This window comes from Clinocottus analis, unplaced genomic scaffold, assembly GCF_023055335.1.
Source record: "Clinocottus analis isolate CAN_PGR_092001 unplaced genomic scaffold, fCliAna1.0.p SCAF_17, whole genome shotgun sequence".
Classification (NCBI taxonomy): Eukaryota; Metazoa; Chordata; class Actinopteri; order Perciformes; family Cottidae; genus Clinocottus; species Clinocottus analis.
Genome location: NW_027175898.1, coordinates 260,137 through 284,467, shown reverse-complemented (window position 1 = coordinate 284,467; position 24,331 = coordinate 260,137). Strand labels below are relative to the sequence as shown.

Sequence of the window (24,331 nt, the reverse complement as noted above, 5' to 3'; positions counted from 1 at the left end):
TATTAGTGTGTTTACTTTAAGTTTGTGTGTTTGTGTGCATGTGTGCGTGTTTGGATGTGAGAGCTAGGTGGGATTTTTTGTAAGAAGGCAGGAAGTACATTGGCAAAAATGTCCATTGCTTTTTAAAGAGCGCTGGAGAGGATGGGGGAAAAAAGGACACTGAGTAGGGTGGAACAATGCCACTAACAGCTGGTCATGTTGACTGCAGGCGTTACAGTGTGTTCACAGAGAAGAGAAAGTAGTAGCCTTGACCTCTGACCCCGCAAGACTCCAACCCGATACTCTGTGTGGGGTCAAAAGAGTCCAAAGTCACAAGCAAATTTGAAATAACTTTATTTTTTTTGGCCCTTAGAACATTTACACGTTAACTTTATAGATTAAAGGAAGGTCTTGATTTAAACAAATGTAGGGCAACAAGAAAGGTTTGTCAGTACCTAGAATAAAAAAAAGAAAATGAGACGATGAGGTGCTGCTTTCTTGCAGTTGTGTCAAAAGACAACAATACAAAGCAACCACAAGACCTAGAGCACAATAATATGCAAATTACAGACAAAATACCACATCTTGACCATTTATTGGCCAACTATGTTGCACATACAAGAAATTTGACTCAGTGAAAAGTGGATAACAATAAACATAGACATTGAATAAAACAATCATAATAAAAATATGATAAAAAACAACAAACATAGTGCAATAATATATACGTATGGTGAACATGGTAAACAGTATGATAAGGGGAATTTAATATAATTTCTTGGGTGTTTTTGTGATTTCATCCTATTTAACCATTAACCTACAGTACTGCACCCATACGCAGTGTACCCTAAATATAGTTATAAAATAATGATATTATTATTCTTTCGCAAATCTTCACCAGCAAACAGAATAGTTACATAAGTGTAACTTGGTTACATAACTGAGTTTGGAATTTGACTTGGTCTCGCAGATAAGCGTACTGTATGTCCATAGTTCTACAATGGAAAACATGCCGTTGTGTTCGAGTACAGTACAGTACACGAACGTGTACGTGCACTGGTAATAAACAATACGGAGGAGCTCAGAGGAGAGGCGCAAGATCCTACATGCCACCCGCAAAAATGATCCCCTACTGCGCTCTAGTGGACAGAATATATTAATACACTTTACAAATACCAAGAAATCTGATTTTCAGTTTCAAATACATTTGTTATGTATAATTATGTCAAACAAAAAGAAGTAATATCTATTTCATTATGTGATATAAGTAGCTCTTCTTTGCGCCAAATTGCGAGTACTGCATTTATTTTGAAATTGTCGACTTCTCCAAGGACCCGGAAGCACCTTTCTGTTATTATGCTAACGATCACCAGAATTAGGGTAGAAACTCTCAATGTTGGGGGGAGAATAAGAGCATCGGGTTCCTGTTGAGCCTTTTTTGAGGGGGCAGTTTAAGACAAGTAAGTAACACTGTCTCTTTGAGCAGGCTGTCACAAAGTTAACGGCACAGCGGGACTTGCAGACGGACTCAAACTGCTGAGCTACACCGCAATCTCCCGCAACTGAACCGTTAGCACACAGGCTAACAGGCTTGTTCCCTGCCTATCTACTTGACGGGGTGGAAGAGAGATGTCCTGTAGCCTATTGGAGTTCTGTCGGCTCCAGGAGCTCAAGACGGTCCGAGACTACTTGTTCTTGAGCCAGAAAGCCGAGCCAGCGGAGGAGAAGAATCCAACAGGTGAGTTACGATGCGGCGCCTCACTGCTGCAAGTGGACCAGTCCAGGTAGCTCCCTCTGGAACTAACCTAGCTGACACTAGTCAACAAAGCAAAGGCTAACTAGACTAGCAAGGCGGCTAAAGGGAGAGCGGGTCGGTGTTTGTAGGTGACAGGTGGAAGAAATGATCTTCCCTACTTAAAGTAACCGCCCTCTTCATTCAGAGCAAGGTTGTTATTTTACCTACTGCAATTATGCTCTCTGTAAGTGCGGTACAAAAAGTATTACAAAGTATTATAATACATATTATAGAAACGACCCGGATCTGACATGTAACAAAAAACCCTCCCTCATTTAAGAACAGCTGTTTGTAAAGACCTGACTAATAATCCAGGTACATCACTTGATGGCCAGGCTTTTTAAAGAGAATGATGGACCGAGCTTCATCTGAGCTCGGCTAACAACAACAACAACAACAACAACTACAACACCACCACCACCAGGCCAATGGGAGACAAGGAGGAGAAACGGTCTCTGCCCTTTGGTGCTGAGTCATCCCACAGGAGACACCTGGACCCATTGCTGCAGGAGGCTTAACTAGGGAGGACCGAGGCACACGCACAGAAAGAGCACTCTTTGGCCCTCAAGTCCTCGTTCCTTGTGGATGCGTTCAGACCTACCGGTTGTGTCAACACAATTTTGCAGCGCTGGAGCATCGACACTCTGCACCAAGGCTTAATGCATTATGTATGTCCATGGCAACGGGGTTTCATCCTGGATTTTTGCCACTTGTTCTGTCACTGTGTTTTGAACACACTGTTGAATGCTTTTAGGTTATTTCGTGCAACACAACCTTCATCAATCCTTTCCACTCTCCTTTAGTTGTATGCGCTTTTGGTAGAACGTCATCAACATGTCAGTTTAGTCACTATTCTGGAAAAATAAGATCATTGTTCGTGTTTGCTACGCGTTGGCTGCCAGAACAGTGTCATTAAATTTACTGGGTCATATTAAAAGTGTGCAAGATGTCACTAATTATTAATTTAATTTCCCTATTCCCCTTTTCCCTGACAGAAAATGAGTTGTCCTGGGAATCTTCGGACTGGGAGGCGTCATGGGATGGTGGAGAAAATAAAGAGGAGGGAGCCTCTTCTGCCTTAACGGTCTGTCGTCTTGTGTTCATTCTCTGTTCTAACATTGTCATAAGAAAAGACAATCAACATTGACAATCAACATTGACAATAGCGCAAAAGCGAACCACTTTGTGGAATATGAAAAAATCAACCTGAGGTGTGACAGGAAAAGGTCTCCTCCCACTGACCTTCTTCTTTGCCCCACAGGTGGAGGAGGAGACCACAGGACAGAGAGCCCCTTGGCTGCAGGACTGTGTAGTGTCCCTGTCGCCCTGCTCCGACCTGCTAGTAGTGGCCCGCGAACAGAAGGCTGTCTTTCTCTCAGGTCAGATACTCAAACACACAACACAGTTGTGTCGATTGACGGTTTTGCTAATAAGTAGCCCTCATCAGCGACCTGTGCATACGGATTTGTGGGGCTAAATTCAGGTTGTGTTTACATCAGAAATAAGCAATATGACAAGAGGTGTTCTGGTATCGATAAGGTCTCTGATTCCAGCCCAAAATGCTGGATCACATATTGACAAGTACACAAGTCTATGCATCGATCCCATATCAGGTTAACCTACAATTTATCAGCTCATTTACCCTACACACAGGAACATCAACAATACAGTTTTTTCCCTGATAATGCTACATCTCAAATCATAGAAAGGGCAGTGGTTTACATCAGGTGAGCAGCACAGTCCTGCTTTGCTAATTAACAGATCTAACAGCTAATGTTAACAGAGGTTGCATTAAGTTTCATTATGATGCGTTCAAGCTCTATCCAGAAAATAATATTGGGCAAAGTAAAGTAATGTAATCAAATGTGTTCGAATGAAATCTCATAAATTCTGATCTGTTTTAAGTTTTCTTTGTTTGTTTTTAAAGCAAGTAAATGTTAGTGGCAAATCTGAAAGTTTAGTTACTTGAATCGGCATGAGGAATGAAAAAAGGTGTTTAGGAACAATCTAATAACGGGTGATGAGAAGAAACAAGAGTTCCACAGGTTGTCCAACAGATAATGTAAAGGTTAAATACAACAATAATAATCCACTTAAGATGAGAAGTTAACAAAAAATATTCCACTATTCCACAAGTATAGGTTAATAAATTAACAAAAGCCGAAATAAATAACTAAAACATTTGAAACGCATCCCACTCTTTAACAAAGAGGCATATTGAACTAATGTTTACAGTTAAACTAACAGTACAGTATACAGTTACATTGTGAATAGCACCAACAGCATCAGTAACTGCCTAAGCAGTGCACTGGTTTTTGGGCACTGTATCTATAACTGTGTCGTTGCTTATAGACATGAGGATCTCATGCACATTAACACGGACGCCTCCAAGTTGTCCTGCCTCAATAAGATTCGTAGCCTATTCTTCACAAGTTTTAAGGTTGAGAAGCTTCTCTCACATGCAACCTGTGTGATGGAGAAAGTCAACATAAACTTATATGCTAACCCAATGACAGGATAAGCGTCTATGAGGAGGTTGTGAGGAGAAATGGCACAGTTTTAAGCAGCAGGCCAGATTTGTTGAAGTGAGACCTCATGGGGGCTGACATTGTCATGGTCATAATCATTTTTCTGCATGAGTATTATATAGTGGTGATTTACTCCTTTACTAAACCCACTTCTGAGCAAACAATGCATATTGGTTCATCAAGTACTGTCATATACTGCTCTTTCTTACAATATATAACTTTAATTCATATTGTTTCCTCTGTTATCCTCTCTACCTGTCCCTGTCGTCATGGTCTCCTCATTGCAAATGTCGGGCTCATCATTTTCAGCAGGAGACTGTCTTATCTGCTGCTCCGAAGCTACAAAGAAAAACTATTAGTCATATAACTGCATACGTCAATATCAATATTATATATCAATATTTGCATTATATTTGCAAAGTGTATGGATCGCCATATTTTGGGTGATATAAAAAGGCTAATCTTTTAATTCAATTTAATATTTTGCTTGGGAATAGGTTGACAACGCTACAACGATATTAATCTAGGGCTGCAACAACGAATCGATAAAATCGATAAAAATCGATTATTAAAAAAGTTGGCAACAAATTTCATTATCGATTCGTTGTGTCGCCACTAAGTAAGTCGCGGAGAAGTTTGAGTATTGAACAAAACAGTTGAGTGGAGCGAAGCGCAGCAGACAGAAGGTCCAGGAGCTTCTGGTGCAGCCTGTTATAGCCTCTCTATGTCACTGTATAGTCGCGTTGCGTGTACAATAACGTAGCAGCGAGGCTAACAGTTGTCATTATCTCGCTAGTTCGTCGTTCATTCCCCGTGTTTGAGCTGTTGGGTTAGATAACGTCTTCGTTTTAAAATACCGCAAAGGCTTCAGAAAAGCAACGCGTAAATATCTCCTCTGAGGTGCAGAACACAGATCTGCGTTCAACCAATATAATGTGGCTTCATGCAGAGAACTGTTGCTGGGATTTGTAGTTTCATATCTAATTAACGTTTGTTTAGGTAAAGTGCAGTCCGTAAGTTATCTGTTGATACATTGAGTGGTTACTTCTGGAATATCATCACTTGTTCTCTAAGTTCTGAGTGTGTACGTCTCTGAGTGTGTGCGCGTGTGTGTGTGTGCGTGTGTGTGTGTGTGTGTGTGTCTGTGTCTGTGTCTGTGAGTGTAGAGAACAAGTCCTGACATATCCTGTTAAGTTTTCTGATATGTATTTCTTTATTTTTTATAAATTCTTTTTTGTTACAAATGTTTGCACTGTGAATTTGCACTGTTAGTTCTGTTTTTGTATTAAAAGGTTTGCAAATTAAGGCTTTAAAATTCTTATTTTTTTATCCTATTAATCGAAAAAATAATCGACCGATTAATCGATTATTCAAATAACCGTTAGTTGCAGCCATATATTAATCAAGGCTACAACGTCAGCCGAATAGTTACGTTGCTAATCATTACGCCTTCATCTCTCTTTACCAGTTGCCACTTGTGTTTGTCCTCTGGAAAATAAATCGGTTAGCTTGGTGGATTTGGCAGCATCCTCCTCCAATGCCTTTTTTTCCACCTGGCTTTTTCAGCCCCTCCTGTCCTCTTTCTTCGTCCATTCTCCCTGACGCGTATCGTTGCGGTCAGGCCGGCCCAGCTATCAGCAGCATATCTGAGAAATGTTTTTGGAAAAGGCGGGCTACGGACCAAACTAACTCTATTTGGGAGGGAAGAACTTCCTCGCATGGTACAACCCATGCAGAGGCTGCAGTGTCAGATTGCGGAGCGTGTGTAGCCCACTTTAAGAGATAATTCTCGACCGGCCCAGAAGTGAAGCGGCCCACCGGGAACTCTACCGATTACCCACCCGGGCCCGCTAGTGGGACACTTTGGCATATTTTTTTGATTCTAAGCGGTTATTTGGTTTGATATCAAACCAGTTTTTATTCCGGTCCAACACTCACACTTGCCTCTAAGTACACAGTAGAGTTATATATTTTGCTATTGATTCTTCCAGCTAAGTGGCGTACAGATGACAGCGGCCGAGAGGAGATGACATTGGCTGTGTCTTGGACTGGAACCCTTAGCACTGACGAAGGGTAAGTGTAAAATTAGATTAGCTGGAGAAGGAATGAAAATAACAACACAACCATTGATATGAGAGAGAGAGGGAGAAGAACTTTCTGTATGTTTTCTCATTGCAGAGAGTGTGTGAGCAGCTCCATCTGTATACCATTGGCAAGCCAGAAAAGGTAAGAAATAGTCATGTATGAAATAGAGGTGATGCAGAATGCTGCGTGTATGTGTGCCTAACAACGTGTGTGTAGGAGCTCCACAGGGCGGCCCGACTGGACATGTGTAGTTGTGGGTTTCACTTCCGGCTATGTCCGATTCTACACTGAGGTACCTTGCCAATCATACCTTCTTTTTAATGCACTACATTTTCAGATATTCAGCAGCAGAAAATGAAAGGAGTGTGTGTTGAATATGGTTGTTTCTCATCAGAACGGGGTTCTGCTCCTGGCCCAGCTGCTGCACGAGGAACCTGTGTTGAGGCTTAAGTGCCGCACGTATGAGATCCCCCGTCATCCTGGAGTAACTGAGCAGGTGAACATCAGCACTGTGAAGGAAAACTCTGTTCAGATTAAGAAGGAACGGTTTGACGTTTTGGCAAATACACATATGCTTTCCTGTCAAGCATTGGGCGACAAGATAACTGTACGAAAAAATACGGAAACTAAAGTGAGCAGCCACATACTTTAGAACAGCCTCTTCTGGTTTGCAGTGACTCCCGCAAGTCAGTTTTCCTGGTTAGAAATTGTCTGCATACTCTAACAACTAACTATACAATATTTATTAATGAGCTTTAAAGATGCAGAAAATGTCTGTGAGAATAATTCTTTATTTGTGGATGTTTGATCATATCCGTTTTCATCCACCCACATAGCATGAAGAGCTAAGTATCCTGTACCCCGTCGCTCTGGTCACCATCGACGGCTTCAGCCTCTTTCAATCTCTGCGTGCCTGCCGGAACCAGGTGGCAAGAGGTGTGTGTGTGTGTGTGTGTGTGTGTGTGTGTGTGTGTGTGTGTGAGTGTGTGAGTGTGTGAGTGTGTGAGTGAGTGAGTGAGTGAGTGAGTGAGTGAGTGTGTGAGTGAGTGAGTGAAATGACCAGCTGTTTCCCCCCATCCAGCGACAGCAGCAGGTAGTGATGTGATCCAACCTCCTCCCCTGGCCTATAAGAAGTGGGGTCTGCAGGACATGGACACCATTGTGGACCACAGTAGTGTGGGTAAGAGCCCAATGGTGGCTTCCCCATCTTTTGATTTTCTATTACATCCCAGGGTTGAAGTGATTCGTGGACATTCTAATTAAGCAATAAGGTTCGAGAGGCAGTACTGTATCGTTCAATAATGTATTGTTCAAGAGTGTTGTTAGGCCCAACGCGCAGCAGAGGGCCGGCAACCCTTGAATAGTACATTATTGTCGATACAGGACTGCCTCGAGTACCTTATTGCTTTTATAATACGGTTACCAGCGACATTATAAACAGTAATATTAAGCTGCCTTTCAACCCAACATAGTTGTAGACACCAAAAGTTGTGTATCACATTTCAATAGTGTAGAGAAAATAGTTCCGTATGTGTTACGCACATATGGGACTATAAAACTGACTACCTGGTCAGTAAATCCGTGATTTACGGTCAGTAAATCCGTGATTTACTGACCAGGCCGGTTGAAAGCAGGGTGGAGGATGACACCCAGCCACCGATGAAAATAAGTGCTGTCGCTGCTTCTGTCCGTGTTTTCGCCGTTAATTCCCCCTCCATGACGTTTGGAGAACTTGCCTCACGTCGGGAAATTGCTGACGGTGATTATCTTTCACTGGAAATCATCACTATTTTGTGATCAAACTCTTTTCGTTCCTGCGTTTCCTGTTTTACTTGCTCGCTCCCCGGTAATTAGTCTGCTCTCAGAGCGTTAACTCGTCTGCTCTCAGAGCGTTAACTCGTCTGCTCTCAGAGCGTTAACTAGTCTCTCAGAGCGTTAACTAGTCTCTCAGAGCGTTAACTAGTCTGCTCTCCTGATCGTAAGCCATATCAACGTGTGACTGTACAGCAGGAACAGGGACCACAAACACATTATTCGCCACTGACATTCTCATCAAAAGTCATTCCCCCCAAAATATCAAAGTTTACACGAAACGTGTGTAAGCTTTTATAGTGTGTACTTTACGGCTTTTATTGTGGAGTGGAAACGGAAATAGAGGAGGATTTGTTTGAGTGAAAAGGGAGACAAGAATAAAGTGGTTGCCGGCTTGTCTTACCTAACGGAGCAGGGTGTTGTTATTTTATTATTATAAAAGTATAGGCGCAAGAGGCCCCGCTACACATGTTTGGTAAATGTGAAGCTGGAAATGAGAACTAACGGTCGCGCAATTTAAATCTACCTGTTATTTTGAGTGCGCACTGATATGGAACGCTGGTTAATGTAAACAGGCTGTCCAGTACTGTATTGTCTGAATAAACATCCCCCCCGTGACTCACTCTCAACCAATCAGAATGCTTGATTTGATCTACCCGTATTATAAATTAGGAATACTGCATTCTTTATAAAAACATGTGAGAAAATGCTCCTCACAGAACTTTTTTCGAATGACTAAATGCCAGCAAATATGGGTTGAAGCTAATTATTTCAGAAGATAAGCATACATTTGGGAAATGATTACAACCATCTGTTTACGAAAAAAATTTAAACTCTTGGACTTCACAAGGCTCTTGAGTTATTGAAAATGTTTGGATCGCACAAGTCAGAAACATAGCTTTTAGCAACTGAAATCTAATTATATAGTTAAATTGTGTTATACTAATGATATTCTGATCTTTATCTGCAACTGTGCATGAATACCGGGTCTAAATACAATAAATAAACACGCACAAAAAAGATAAACCGGAGCATTTTGAATGTTGATTTAGAATTAGATTGTTAACCTTATGAACATACATAGACTGCATTAAAGTATTGTGCAGTGGAGTTGTCTACTGGGAAAAGATTATTTTATTCAAAATAGAATGGATGAAATGCTGTACTTCACTGATTCCTGTTCCTCCCCGTTCTCTTAATATCTCCTGCTGTCAGGCGTCATGACGCTGTGTGTGTTTGACCAGATGAAGAACGCATCTATCCTTGGGGGATTTAATGCGTCGGTGAAAGGCAGCCCCCCTGCCATGAGCCAGTATGTCACTGTGGGAGGTGGGCCGTACACAGGCTTTTACTATGCTGTAGAGGTGAGTAAGAGAGACGGAGGAAGTCGGGCTGTTTTATTTCCTGCAAAGACCGTAAAAATGAATAACTCCTCTCTGTCTTCAGGGAAGCTCCCAGCCTCTCCTCTCCCATGTGGCTCTCGCTGTGGCCAGTAAACTCACCTCAGCCCTCTTCAGTGCTGCCAGGTAGGGGGGAGGAAAGACGGGGTAGAGGGATGGGGGTGCGCACGTGCATGACCAAGCTTTCATGTGTGCATAAGCAAGAGCTTTATTATTAAACATAAACGTAATTTTACTTTTCTAAGACGTCCAGCAATTTAGAAAAAAATAGTTGTCCAAAAAAGCTGTTTCCCCCAGCCAGCAACAGCAGCAATAATACCAAAGCAACAACTAATGCCACATTTTGATTTGTGTAGTGCAGAGTTGTCCAGTGTTTCTGTGCGCCTGTGTGGGCATTACACAATTGAAGGCTGAATGCAGCAGTATTGACAACTCTGTACTGCTACAACAGCACAAAGCTCTGAATTATAGCCAGTTCTCTGCTCGATCCATACAGGAGGGGAGTTTGCTTTCATTCCCCTCTTATTTATTGCTTTCTGTACTCTAGTCTCCCTTAATCCTGCCTTTTTTTACATCATATTTGTCTCTGTGTTCATGTTTCATATTTCCATCTCTCTCTGGCTGTTTTTCCTCCCAGTGGATGGCTCGGTTGGAACAAGCACAAGAACGAAGAGGATGCGGTTCAGAAACAGAAGCCCAAGGTGGAGCCTGCCACAGCTTTGGGGATCAGGTAACAATTATGATATCTCAATCTGAAAGCAGCAATGTCCTTTGTGCCTGATCAATGTTGGCAATACAAAGCATCTGACCTCTTCCGTCCAGATTTGGTCTCCCAGACTCCCGTCGTCACGGCGAGTCCATCTGTCTGTCTCCCTGCAACACGCTCGCAGGTGTAACAGATGACTTTGGTCGAGTCACACTGCTGGACTTGTCCCGGGGCATTGCTATCCGCATGTGGAAAGGTGAGGACGGAGTAGAGAGGAAAAGCTAAGACCAACAAGGGAATAACATGGTGGTTTTGAAAAGTATCCGTGTGGTCTGAGAGACTTGCTTCCCATCCAACACCCACATAGCCTCCTCCTTCTAAATCACAAGACCATTTAACCGCAGGTTACCGAGATGCTCAGCTGGGTTGGCTGCAGGTTCCGGAGGAACGCTGTGATCGGGAGTTCTCCCCCTCAGCCTCCCATCCCAGACGCCATGCTTTGTTCTTGGTCATCTACGCACCCCGCAGGGGAATTTTGGAGGTGTGGGGGATGCAGCAGGGGCCTCGAGTCGGAGCATTCACTGTGGGAAAACACTGCAGGTACAAACAACACTAAAACCGAAGGCGTTCTGACCGCTATTTTTCACAAACTAAGCAGCTCGTAATGCATTTTCAGAGGTAGTACCACAGAAGAATATACTCTACACTCAGACAGACACACTGGAGGATAGCACACAATATAATGGATGTAAAATGTTGTTTTGTGCGTGTGTACTCCAGGTTGCTGTACGCCGGCTACCGTCTGATGGGGGTGAACAGCGTGACCAGTAAGGGCTGGCAGCTCCACACACAGCAGGTGTGTCTGCTGGATCCCATAACGGGAGCATTGAGGACCGTGAACATCCCCTTCCACCTGGCCCTCAGGTTGGTTCACAGACATACATGAACCTCAGAGATACTGAACTGGCATGTGTTTTTAATAGTCCAGCAAAATACTTCATACTGTATCTCACTTGTTTAAATCGTACAGAAAGCAAAGAGTTCATTTGACAAGTAGAAGTCTTAATGGGGTTGTGCCCCAGACTATTTTTAGTAGGGACGTGTGTCTTTCCCTCTTTGGACCATCCAATATATATTTCAGTATTCTTCTGTGCGACCATGCAGCAGTTCCATCCAAATTGATGTAGCACTACTTTGATGTGATTCAAATTAACTTCACTCATGTAGTATTCTCATGAAATGTCATATATTTCCCATACTGATTTGGTTCAATGATGGATGTATCCATTTTTTTTTACCGGTTCTTCTCAAAATTTGAGTCGGATGCAGAGTTTAGTATCCATGTAGCTGTATTTAAACTTTCATTGATTTTCTGAATGTTTCGGTTAATTTTTGAGCCCCTACGTTCTAGTAATATGTGTATTTTGTACCTAATTTATCGACACATCATATTTATTTTTGGTTGAAATACACAGTCGACGCAGCAGGAGCCATTATAAGATCCTGCTAACAAATGATCACAATTTACTTTCACGACCAAGGTTTTCACATTTCTTATTCTCACTAAAACTCTATCTTTCTCTGTCTCTCTGTTTCAGTGACAAGAAAAGTGAGCGCGCCAAAGACATGCACCTGATAAAACGACTGACGATGATACTGAGGAGCAGAGTGGTGGATCCTGGTAAGAGATGCAGGAGGTCAAGCTGAAGGGAGATGTGGGCGTGAGTTTTGAATCTGTGCTCTTATATGTGCCTACTTTTTCCTTTTCAGACACTTTGGAGCGTGAAGCCAAAAGTGTTTTGCTGGATATCAAACATCCAGCCATTAAGAAGCAGGTACAAACAAAGACAAACACACTGACTCACACACTAACTTTCTGGGAACGGTCACATTTCTAACGGCCTTCCCTTCTTTAAGGCTTTGGAGTCTCTGCTGTCCAACAAGAATGCTCCTGTCTCGTGTCTCATCAATATCACATGCGCCTTAAATGACACTCTGAAGCAGCAAGGTAACGCAATGGTTTATTATGAAGGAATACATGGTACTGTACCATGTATATGTAAAACCTATCATCCAATGGTTCATCTCTCTTCATCGCAGACCCTGAGGAGGTGGACGAAGCATTACTCCAGCTCTGCTCCTCACAGCTGAAATTGCTTCGGCTCTACACAGACATCCAGAACCTGCACTCTGGTGCAGACCTAGAGGCCTGCTCTATAAATGTGAGGACACACGCATACACATGGAAAAGCTTGTTAATAGCTCCGGCTTCAACATTTTCAAACTCAAATAAGAGCTACATTGCAGCGATTAATGAGGGCAGTCTTGTTGCGACATGGTCATTGATACTACTCGTAACTATGATGAACTCTTAACGCATGGTCTCCCCACGCAGCAGGACTCCCTTGAAGGCCTAGAGGATGAATTGAGCCGCGTTGGCCCCACCTTGCAATGCTACGCCCAGCTCACTGCCAGACCAAGTGTTTCTTTCGCCCAGGACTCGCCCGACTCGCCCCTGCCAGCACAAGCCTTTCTCTCCCAGATGGAGTGCACAGAGGACGGGGGGTTGAGGATCACCCGCGGTTTTGAAACCGACTGGAATCATCTCGGTATGGCAACATATGTATGCACTTTTACACGGGTTATCCAAGCAGACCACGACACAATCAAGGGATATGACGCTATTGTGTAGCATTTTGTTTCTCTCGGTATGACAAATTAATTCACGCACAAGTATCGATTAAGAGTATGAAGTGTCATTTGGTGGTGAGACGCTGGTATTGTCTGTCTCACACATGTATTCTATTGCTGTGTAAAAAGAGGACATGTTGGGTTTACACAAGAAAATAAACTGAAATCCCACTGACGCACAAATCCAGAGTGAGGACTTTGCTCTTGTGTGTTTGCAGGGAGCTTCATGTTCTGGGGTTGTCTGTGTGGAAAGAGCACTCCACAAAAAATCTGTGACACCCTGCAGCAGGCCGGTTTCAGCCCACAGCAGCTGCTGGTAAGATGGGGGAAAAGATTGGTTGACATTAAGTTGAGTTTTGCTAATGGAGACAAAAATAATAATAATGCTGATGACTTGTGACAAATAAGTGGACTAATGCAATTATGTTTTGTAGTTTTTGAAACTTTGAATGCTCATTCCTCTTTACCCTGCTCCTCTTCTGTTCAGTCTCTGTTGCTAAGTGTATGGCTGCAAAGAGAGAAGGAGGTGCTTGTGAAGCCAGAAGAGGCCGTTAGAAATCTGCACATGCTGCTCACCGCCCTCAGCAACATGGAAGGTGTGTGTACTTGTGTGTGTGCTGACTCATTTGCAAAAGTGTTAATCCATTAAAAAGAAGATGATGATGAGGAGAAGGCCATCCGCTTCTTGTTTCTGGTTTCAGGAGCAGTTGAGGAGTCGTGGGACCCCCAGTCCATCTCTCCCTGGTGGCAGCAAGTCCGCTGTACATGCATCCAGTCCTACAACGCTGCCGCCGCTCTGCTGGCCGCCTTCGTTGCTCACCGCGCTGCCAAGGCAAGCACCACGAGCCGGGGTGACAGCAAGGTAGGGGTCTCAAGTCTCATGCGCACACACACACACACAGATGTACACACAATATTCACACACAGCTGTGCACTTGTCAGTCTGTGCGTTGATCTTCTTTATTTACCAGTTTGTACTGCCCCCTTCTTCACCAACACTAGAACTACTTGTACTCCATGGAAACCACACTCACTGACTCCGCCCATGTTCTGTGTTTGCGTGTGACAGTTGCAATCGGAGTGGGAGGCAGTGTCCCTCGAGCTGGAGCAGTGGGTGGTCTGCGTTCGCCAGCTGGAGGACGTGCTGGTGCTGCAGACCCTGCTGTTGGTGACTCCTCCTCAGGGAGCAACAGGGGGAGCCGCAGCACAGTGCTCTATTAAAACGCTGCTGGAGGGAGGCACAGGTAAGCTGTAAAGAAGAAGAATATCCTCAGGAAAGTCTGCAGGCAGACAGGCAAGCTGTCAAAAACATAAGACAGTGGTTCTTTTAGAATCAGAATCAGCTTAAATGGCCATGAAAATTTTCACGTACATGGAATTTGACTCTGGTTTCTCTTTGCTCTTGACCAAAAACAAAACATCTCCACCGTTTCACGGGGTCGGCTCCACCCGCCATATGTACATATACAAAAGGTAAATATAAAAAGACATTCAGAAAACAGAAAAACAGTGGTCCAGAAAGTGCAGATGGTGAAGGTGTCTGATTAATTGTTCAATTGTTCATCAGACTGACGGTCGGTGGGAAGTAGCTGTTCTTGTGTCTGGTGGTTTTGGCGTACAGTGCTCTGTAGCGCCTACCAGAGGGGAGGAGTTGGAACAGCTTGTGTCCAGGGTGTAAGAGGTCCGCAGTGATCTTTCCAGCCCGCTTCCTGACTCTGGAGGTGTGCAAGTCCAGGATGGAGGGCAGGCTGGAACCAATAGTTCTCTCTGTAGACCTGATGATCCGTTGAAGTCTGGCTCTGTCTTGTTTGGTGGCCAATCCAAACAGAGAACAGTTCAAGAGAACAGACTGAATGATAGCAGAATAATATAGGATCAGCAGCTCCTGAGGCAGGTTGTATTTCCTGAGCTGGCGCAGGAAGTACAGCCTCTGCTGGGCCTTTTTGCGGATGGAGTTGATGTTGGAGGCCCACTTCAGGGCCCGATAGATTGTGAATCCCAGAAACCTGAAGTTCTCCACCCCAGACACAGTGTTGTTGTGTATGGTTAGGGGGGGTAGTGTTGGTGGGCTCCTCCTGAAGTCCACTGTCATCTCCACTGTTTTGGACTTGTTCAGCTCCAAGTGGTTCTGACCACACCAGAGGATCAGCTGTTCTGTACGCAGACTGATGAGGCCGATAACGTTGTGTCGTCTGCGAACTTTAGGAGTTTAAGAATCGGGTCCCCGGAGGTGCAGTTGTTGGTGTAGAGCAGTGGTCGGGAACCTTTTTGACTGGGAGAGCCATATAAGCCAAATATATGTAAATATACTTCATTGAGAGCCATATAGTATTTTTAACGTATAATAAATTAAGTATGTCTTATTTTTAATGCGACTTTTGGTGCTGCATGGTTTTGCTGATGGACTTGTAGTGTTTGTGTTTAACATATTAAAACATTTCTGTAACCAGTACAGTTAAGATGTTTGGATGTAGTCAGAAATGTTCTGAACACATCCATATCAGTCACTACTTTTGAAAACCAGATGTTGTCCCGTGGCTCTTTCCGCTCGTTTAAATAATTTTGTCACGTCAGTGTCAGCTGCAGCTAACAACCCAACTTAGAGAAGATCGGACCCGGCGCAACGGGGGCTCTTACCGTCCTGGACCTGGCAGGCTGGAGGGCTGTTACCGTCCCGAATCTGGTGCGACGGGGGCTGTTACTGTCCCCAGACTCGGCGGGATGAGGACGGTAACAGCCCCTGTCCCAGACCCTAGTGCGACGTGGGCCATTACCGGCGCCTTCGGGCAAGCGGTCTTCAGACCGGCCCCGGGCCGTTACCGGCTCAACCTCACACCGGCGGCCAAGCGGTCTTTAGACCGGCCTCTACGGCCTTTTCTCCGTAGAGTTTAGAAATTCAAATATGCTTAAATTTAGCGGGAAAGCAAGAAAACAATAACACAAGCACTAAATAAACTTATTTGGAATAAATACACAATACAACTAAAATATGTGTATAAGCAATGTTTATGCGTATAATCAATGTATTATTTATTATTTAGTATTTAGTATTTGTAATACATCAAACACTGACGTAATCAGGGAGAAAATACGTTTCTAGTCAATGTAATTGAAAATGCGTATTAGTTCTGGGGAACGTAATTTGTAGGAGACTGGGTTGGCTGGCCACACGTCAGCCAACCCAGTGCAAAGTGCCTCCTGGTGCAGGATGCAACGAAAACTTAGGATGGCTCTCTTTTCATGTTAACGGAGAATACAAATCCTTTGGTCTTCTCCAACATACAGGGTGCACCATCAATACAGACAGAAATAAGTTTATCTATCGGTATTTTTTTTAGCAAACTCCATGAAAGACATGAATAAATCCTCTCCTCTTGTTGTCCCTTTCATTTGTAAAACAGCCAAGCTTTCCTCACTTAGTGTGTCACCTGCAGCATACCTGGCAATTATACTGCACTGAGACAGATGGCTATCATCTGTTGACTCATCTAACACGAGAGAAAAGTATCTCTCAACGTTTATGTTCTTAATTTGTGCTTCCTTGACTTGATTTGCCATCATGGTGCTGCGATCGTGAACAGTTCTTGCCATGTCTTTTATTCGTTTGATTCTCTTGTCTTTATTTGGGAAGTCATCAAACAGTTCATTGGCCACATTAACCACCTTGTGATAAGAGTGCATGGAGAAAGTTCAACTCACCAGGAAGAAAAGATGAATGCTTTTTCTCCTGTTTAGATCACGGTGTATTGGTGCACTTTACCCTCTTGTGGCCAACATGAGTATTACAACAACAAACATTTCACCTGTGAATTATTATTTTCAACTGTGAAAACATTTTTTTTTATTATTATTATTATTGTCGAAAACGAATAAAACAATTTAGATCAGACTTAATGAGATGGATCTCCAAAATGTTTTGTTCTCACCTGTCTTGAGGCTTCTGTAGCATTCTGGGTGTGGCTACATAAAACAGATGTTATATCTTTGTCGATAACGTTGAAGGTGGCATCGCAGACAGTGTCTCCAAGTGGGTGTTCAGACGTGACTTAGCCCCAGAGCGACTCAAGGAAATTCTCCAAAAGAGAGAAGACAAAGAGGCAGATGACCAACCCGAGCAGGGGGCTGGAGAAGAAGGGAAAGAGCCGGAAGAGAAGGGCCCTGAGGACACAGACAGGACAGCAGGTCAGGACTAACTGATCAACATGTGGATATGAACTGATGCATTGGGTCTTTATGTTAAGCAGATTTACATGTGTGTTTATTGTTAATGTTATCGATGGCCTTTGTAGGTTCATACAGCATGCAACCGCATGCTGTATGAACCTACATCACAGAGCCTCTTCATACCCTCAAAGCCAATCCAAGCCAAACAATAGTCCTATTTGTTTTCCAGAGCTGTTGGTGGCAGTGTGTCAGCGGTTCCCACACTCCCTCTCACCTGACTTGCTCTTTGCCCACTCTTGCTGGGAATACGTAGTGCAGTGGAACAAAGACCCAGAGGTGTGTCTTCCTCACACACACACACACACACACACACACACACACACACACACACACACACACACACACATTTTGTTCAAAGTGGTTGAAAAGTAAGTAAGACAGCCATTTAATGTTTTCAAAACCAGTGTTTATCGTCAGTTAAGTTGGTGTATCTTGTCACACGAAAAATAATCAATGATCTTTTGGTCTTAAATTTTGGACCTGCTTCTCTTCCTAGGAGGGCCGATACTTCTGGTTGGCTGTTGAACATTTGAAGCTAGTCTCCAGTCCACATATCCAACTAGGTGGGCTCAATGTCTTGTTCTTGTTCTGCTTCTGCTCCATGATAACTACAATTATTTAAATATAATAATGTCCAATCAAAATCAGCTTCAATGGCCATGTACATTTTCACATTCATGGAATTTGACGCCGGATTCTGCACTTTGTATTTATTTACAATACAAGAGCTAGATATGAAGATTAATATAAAAGAAAGACCAAAAAAAGACATTAAGGAAACATAAAAACAGTATAACAGTATGTATAGGTTTGCAGTTTATTAAAAGTGTTTCTGCATGATTCCTTTAACAGTGGGACATCTGTGCACCAACATTCGTTAATATAAAAGCACATCCCGCCTCCCCGCGTTTTCCCCGACAGTGCCGTGACGCGATCCGCTCGGTGGAACTGGAAGCCCGGCAGGTGAAGTGCGCTGTCCGGGATGTGCGCACCGAGCCAGGTTTTGGTGAAGCACAGGGCGGCAGATCTGTTAAAGTCTGTATTTGTTTTGTTCAGGAGCAGCAGTTCGTCTAGCTTGTTTGTCAGAGAGCGAATGTTCGCAAGATGAATTGATGAGAGCGCAGTTCGAAATCCACGCTGGCGCAGTTTAACGAGCGCTCCTGCGCGCTTTCCACGTCGCCGTCTGCGGTGAATTCAAAGAAGGGCTACTTCTCCTCCAACCAAAATCTCTTGAAAGTATCCCGGTTTGATGAAAAACGGTGAAAAAGTTTGACCAGTGTACTGACGAAGGTTTAAGAGTTCCTCCTTGCTGAAAGTGATCAGATCAGGGAGAGCAGGAAACAAGACAAACGAAAAAAAGGAAAAGTACGAGGGAGCGCAGTACCGAGGCTGCCATCTGCGGCGCCATCTTCATATAATCCATCCAAATTGTATAATACTAGTTGTTTCTATAGAAGTTGGAAGCGGTGTAGTTTTCCTCAGATATGCATAAAATAACAGCTTAAATATGTGAGCGGAAGTAGTCATTTCCAGAAGTGACATTAATGTCCCCACTTAGTTAATCGATCGCCTACCTTTTGAAAATGACCCTCACTAGTGTGTCACCAGACGTCATTGAATCTTCCTCACAGGTATTTCTGCGATGATGTGGAGTACGTTCATTGTCAAGCGTTTCTCAGCAGCAGCCTTCCTAATGGAGAAGGTAGGTCGTGCATTTGAAGTACACAAAGTGCACAGTGTGTCACAGTGAGCAAAGGCGTTGTTGAGTGTGTGAGGCTGCATATAAAATGTTAACACTTCCTTTTCCCAGGTGGGGAAGGCCCCCAAAGATCGCTTATGTCGACGGGTAAGTACGTGAAGCTTTGACACAATTATTTCCGATGCAAAGTGTTTCAATTCAAATATTTAGCTGCACGTTATAAGGACGTGTTTGTGCATGCAGGATGTCGGGATGGGAGACAAAGCCGTGACGTCGTTCCTGGGCTGCTGTGTTCAGCTGCTGCAGATCCTCATGGAGGTGACTGGAGTAGTGGTTAAAAATCAGAGCCATTTGTCTTTTATTGATTATTATGTAAGTAAAGAGATGCCAGGAATGGAAAAAGCATGGAGAAACTTACCACTACTAACTACACCTATATTTGATAGCAGTGGTGAGCTGTCAGGGTCTGCTAAGTCTTCTCTGCTGGCCTTAATAGAATCACAAAGTTATAGCTATTTTATTATTAGTTGTTTTTTTAATCTATTTTATAATGTAATTGTTTATCACAAATACACTACATGTTTCTTTCCCTATTAGCTTATTTTCTCATTGAGTAGCTTGTCTGTAACTCTTGCCTTGTTTCTGCTGGGGCTAGCTCACTGCCGTAGAACGCTGTTTTAACGCTCTTTATCCAATCACATCTCACCTCTGTCTCTGTATGTCCCTCTCTCTCTCTTCTTTCTCTCCGCCGGGTAAACAGTAAGAGAGGCCACAATCAACTGTTAAATAAAACAGCTTGCGTAGTGACGATTTCCATGCCCCGCCACTGTTTGATAGCTACCTCGTCTTGATTTGTGTGTGATCAGCCATTGCTCATTTCAAAAGTGTAGTTGTTAGCTATAATGTATCCCTAAAAGTTCATTCTCAGTGCATGTGGAGGTTTCAAGTTGTCCAAATCACACCTGCAGGACACTCATTATGTGCACCTGTTAAGCTGTGATTTTTAAGGTAAGCACAGAAAACTTTCTGCATGGCTCACCTTCAAATCACCGTGACGGATCAATAAGCAAAATACGAGTGGAGGCAGATTTTAACATTCAAGCATGTGTTTTCATCTACACTTATCTGCATTGACTGTGATCTAAGATCGCAGTCGGACGAGCCCACAACCTATTTCTCCTCACCATCTCTTCGGGTGATTTTCTTCACACGCAGGCGGACTCGGCTGTGGAGGACGTTGGCCCCCCGGAGCTGTCTGCAGAGGAGGCGTGGTGCGGGGCCGAGGGTCCCGCATCCCTGGCTGAACTTGCCCTGGAGCAGAGGGGCGTCCACTACCCGCTGGTGCAACACCACTGCCTGTTAGCCTCCCTGCTACATGCTGCTATGACCTTCAGTCTGAAGGTCAAACCACTCAGCCTGTTTGACAGCAAGGTGAGGAGAGGGACTGATTGAAGTGTTTATTGTTGTAATGTTCATTTCAGCCACAAGAGGCTAAAGTGCTCACTCCTAAAGCTTATATTTTTTAAATGTATATCATCCAAAATAAGGGACTTATGATGTCCACGTTGTATATTCTCTCTCAGGGTAAGAATGCATTCTTCAGAGACCTGACGACCATCCAGTTGATGCCCAGTGGAGACATGGACCCAGGCCTGGTTTCACTACGACAAGAGGTGAGAGGTGGATTCATATCGAGAGGTCAAGAAGAAATGAAGATTTTTTTTGGTTGTCATCTTATTCCATCTTTCCCACATCCCTGCTCCATCTAAGTTCCTCCTCCGGGTGCTGACTGGCTGGGTTCAAGCTTTAGAGGATCCTTCCAGCTCCGCCCCGGACACCAAAGAGAAGGGGGCTCTTCTTTCTTCTCATGGCCCCAACGCCGACTGGTGGCCCTCGCTGTGTCTGGAGCTTGGCTCCCTGCTGCAGGTCAACCCCGACATCCTGAGACGGCACATTGTCTGCGAGCTCTACAACCAGGGCCTGGACTTGCGTGCTGAAGAGGCAATGTGGCTTTCATTTAGTTTAACATTTTACCAGATATCATTTGGTGTTTTCACAGCCCAAAAAAAATTGTTAAGGCTGTTACATGGCGTCATTTTCCCAAAACCTGAAAACAAGAAATGTATCCCTGAAGTGAATTTTACTACTTTGAAAAAAATACTTTCATGGTGATCACAGTGACACTGCTTGACAATTTTTACAACCCATTGCTCTGATCGGGCTTTTCATTTGAAGTGTGTGGCATCTTATCCTTCAGGTGATGATGGAGGTAGAGGATAAGGACGTGTTGGGCTCCCAGCTGCTGGTGCTGACAGGCCAGAGGCTAAGTTACTCACTGCTCCACAGCCAGAGCCAGACGCAAGCCGCCATGGAGCTGCTGGCCCGCCTGCCCCCCACCCTCTGCACCTGGATCAAGGCCATGGTGAGGCTCTCAAATGTTTTCTGTTGCATTCAATAGACTTTTTATTTCATCCAGAATTGTTGCCGGGTGTTAAAGAGGCAACCTGAACCCCAAATCCTCAAATCAACAACATTACTAACTGCTGCAAATAATGATGGACTACTGACAAATTAACCAGTTTTTCAGCATCTGAATATAACTACCCAAACTCAACATGCCCAAATAGAGTTTTAGAGAGTAATCCAATACAGTCAGACCTTCAGGTCTGACCCAACAAACCCTGAGGGTGATTAGACACGGTTTAACATAGTGGACCCAAACAGTCCAGCAACACCAGCAGCAACATGAAGCACTTTCACTGTAATAATGTCGTTGGGACGTAAGTAAAGTCATAGAAACGTATTCATAAATGATATGTGAATATGCTTCAAATAATAATTAGTAGGACTGGGTTGGTTTTGAATTCTTTGAAATTCAATTCTCCTTAATGACCGACTAAGGTTGACTTATAGCTGAAGAGTATCAGCCATAAACACAAACTGAAAGGTAAAAATAAGCCATACCGTTTCGCAGTGGAAGGCCCAGCTGCCTGTTTAACAATGGGACGTATATGTCATGTGTTGCAGGACCCCAGCGAGCTGCGGTGCCCCCTGGCACCCCTGTCCCAGACCAGCGGGCTGGTCGGCCGTCTGATTGAAATCCTACCGGAGAACCACGCCCAGTACAGCCTGGCCCTGCACCTTCTAGAGGCTGTGGATGCCCTCACCACTGAGGACTGACCCAGAGAGGGAGTGGGGAAGCCTTTTCTTTCACCTTTTTAAGGAGTGGTCATACTCATCAGGTGGAGGAAGGAAACCACAGAGAAATGGAAATGTGTGCTGCAGACTGATGGAGGTGTTGTATGTATGGCGCCAGCAGATAGAACCCCCACCCCCTATCTAATCCAAACACTTCAGGATTTGAATTGTGGTGTCCAGAAGTCACATGCAGCATGTGACAGACGGTCCACAAAGAGAAAGCTAATGAACGCCTTCTTCCCCCGGTCCATCTTTGACATGGAGGAGACGATGTGTTTCCAGCTCGTGGTAATACGACACCTTCGTCCTCACAACTTAATTGCAGTATGCTGTGGGTGGATGTGATCGGCTTTTAACTTTTTTAATCCATATTTTTGGCGCATGTAACATAAATGACATTGGATCAGCTGTTATTGAAGAGTGTTGTCGGATTATGTTTATGAGATGGTTATTATGGAACGGGGCATGTCTTTTCTTTGTCACTTATTCATTTTAAATCTGAGTTTGTTGGTGTCCTCACTGTGCCATATCAAGTGTGTTTGACGTTTCTCCTTCCTCTTTCACCTTCCCTCTCACGGACAAGAGATGTATCATAAAGAAATATGGACCTTATTTTTTATTTATATAAATATATACGCAGACTAGCTGTGCCTGTAAACCTCTGGCTCTGTTCAGTTGTTCCCACTGTACTGCAGAATAAAGCAGTTTCTCAAAAGCCAAGTTGTTTTTGTTGACAGTTGTGATGAGACGCTTAACAACATGCTTATAGTTATTGTATGCCATTAAAAAGTCATAAAAAAAGTAGTATAGTGTCATACAAAGTTAGTATGGTATGTCATATACATCATAAATAGTCAAATGTTAGAGCAATTTGAGATGGCATCGAGAAAGTTTTATGAAAATGTGATTGTAAGTCAATTGTCATTGTATGTCAAAAGAAAAGTTGTATTTTTGAAAAGTCAAAGCATTACATCTTAATGTTGAAATTTGGCATAAGTCATGTAGTATGAGTCGTATGTTAAAAAGAAATCACATCATAGTGTGTCCAAAAAGGTCCTACTTTAAAATGTCATTGGCATAAAAAGTATGTCCTTTATTTTTTTATAGCATGTTGATGTCATAAAAAAGCCATAGTATGTTGAAAAAAAGAAAATCGCATTATGTTGAAAATGATGAATAGTTTTGCATGTCATATAAATTTCATATCGAATACAGAAAAGTTAAGATGTAGCATGTTGAAATAAAAATATCAGTATAGTACACAGAAAAATGCCATTAAAATAGACAAAGCATAGTATGTCAATAAAAAGTCAAATGTCATAGTATACCATATATTTATAATTTAGATAATTGTTTTCCATACACCAACTTTATGGGAACATTTCCAAAGAAAAGGATTCATTACATCAAGGTAAGCGTTTACAAGAAATCATGCAAACCGGATATAGATTCTCTACTGTTGTGGAGTAGAGGATGGAGCTGCTGGCCCGCCTGCCCCCCTCAATGCACCTAGATCAAAGCCATGGTGAGGCTCCCAAATGTCTTCTGATGATGCATTCAAGAGACTTTTTATATCATCCAGAATTGTTGCCGGGTGTTAAAGAGGCACCTAAACCCCAAACCCTTAAATCAACAACATTACGAGCTGCAGCAAATAAAGACAAATGAACCAGTTTTTCAGCATCCAGACTTGTAACTACCCAAACTCAACGTGCCCAAATAGAGTTTTAGAGAGTAATCCAATACAGTCAGACCCGAAACCCAAGAGACCCTGAGGATGATTAGACACGGTTTAACATAGTGGACCCAAACAGTCCAGCAACACCAGCAGCAACATGAATCACTTTCACTGTAAGAACAATAATGTTGTTAGGATGTAAGTAAAGTCATAGAAACACATTCCATAAATGATATGTGAATATGCTTCAAATAGTTGGACTGGCTTGGTTTTGAATTCTTTGAAATCCAATTCTCATCAGCTAAATGGCCAACTAAGGTTGACTCATAGCTTGAAGAGTATCAGCCATAACCACAAACTGAAAAATAAGCCATACCGTTTTGCAGTGGAAGGCCCAGCTGCCTGTTTCACAACGGGACGTATATGTCATGTGTTGCAGGACCCGAGCGAGCTGCGGTGCCCCCAGGGACAACTGTCCTGGACCAGCATGCTGGTCAGCCGTCTGATTGAAATCCTGCCGGGGAACCACGCCCAGT

General features: G+C 43.4%; 1 protein-coding gene across 4 annotated transcripts; it reads left to right on the top strand.

The window, feature by feature from the left end:
- Window positions 1-1,344: 1,344 nt before the first annotated feature.
- Window positions 1,345-22,832, top strand: rab3gap2 (RAB3 GTPase activating protein subunit 2 (non-catalytic)). 4 transcript variants are annotated; one of them, XM_068580194.1, is made up of 35 exons: window positions 1,345-1,717; window positions 2,770-2,858; window positions 3,036-3,153; window positions 6,294-6,375; window positions 6,481-6,528; window positions 6,604-6,679; window positions 6,782-6,883; window positions 7,224-7,323; window positions 7,469-7,567; window positions 9,415-9,563; window positions 9,646-9,725; window positions 10,237-10,329; window positions 10,422-10,561; window positions 10,710-10,905; window positions 11,086-11,229; window positions 11,904-11,986; window positions 12,076-12,140; window positions 12,223-12,313; window positions 12,406-12,527; window positions 12,704-12,914; window positions 13,215-13,312; window positions 13,484-13,592; window positions 13,698-13,858; window positions 14,066-14,240; window positions 16,999-17,178; window positions 17,390-17,496; window positions 17,717-17,783; window positions 18,852-18,922; window positions 19,031-19,066; window positions 19,163-19,291; window positions 20,135-20,350; window positions 20,503-20,592; window positions 20,690-20,920; window positions 21,177-21,341; window positions 21,947-22,832. In XM_068580194.1, exons 1-35 carry the CDS (start codon window positions 1,609-1,611, stop codon window positions 22,097-22,099), a joined length of 4,185 nt encoding a protein of 1,394 aa, XP_068436295.1. In that variant the 5' UTR covers window positions 1,345-1,608; the 3' UTR covers window positions 22,100-22,832. The 4 variants fall into 4 exon arrangements, with proteins under 4 accessions (XP_068436295.1, XP_068436296.1, XP_068436293.1 ...); XM_068580195.1 differs by having other exon boundaries at window positions 12,701-12,914; window positions 19,163-19,237; XM_068580192.1 differs by having other exon boundaries at window positions 12,701-12,914.
- The last annotated feature ends 1,499 nt before the right edge of the window (window positions 22,833-24,331 follow it).

What these genes read in the sequence shown, in the direction of transcription:
- rab3gap2 (XM_068580192.1), top strand. Translation starts at nt 1,609, where the DNA reads ATGTCCTGTAGCCTATTGGAGTTCTGTCGGCTCCAGGAGCTCAAGACG. An exon ending in CCCTTCCACCTGGCCCTCAG is followed by an intron (nt 11,230 to 11,903) that starts GTTGGTTCACAG and finishes TCTCTGTTTCAG; the next exon opens with TGACAAGAAAAGTGAGCGCG. An exon ending in GCACCTGGATCAAGGCCATG is followed by an intron (nt 21,342 to 21,946) that starts GTGAGGCTCTCA and finishes CATGTGTTGCAG; the next exon opens with GACCCCAGCGAGCTGCGGTG.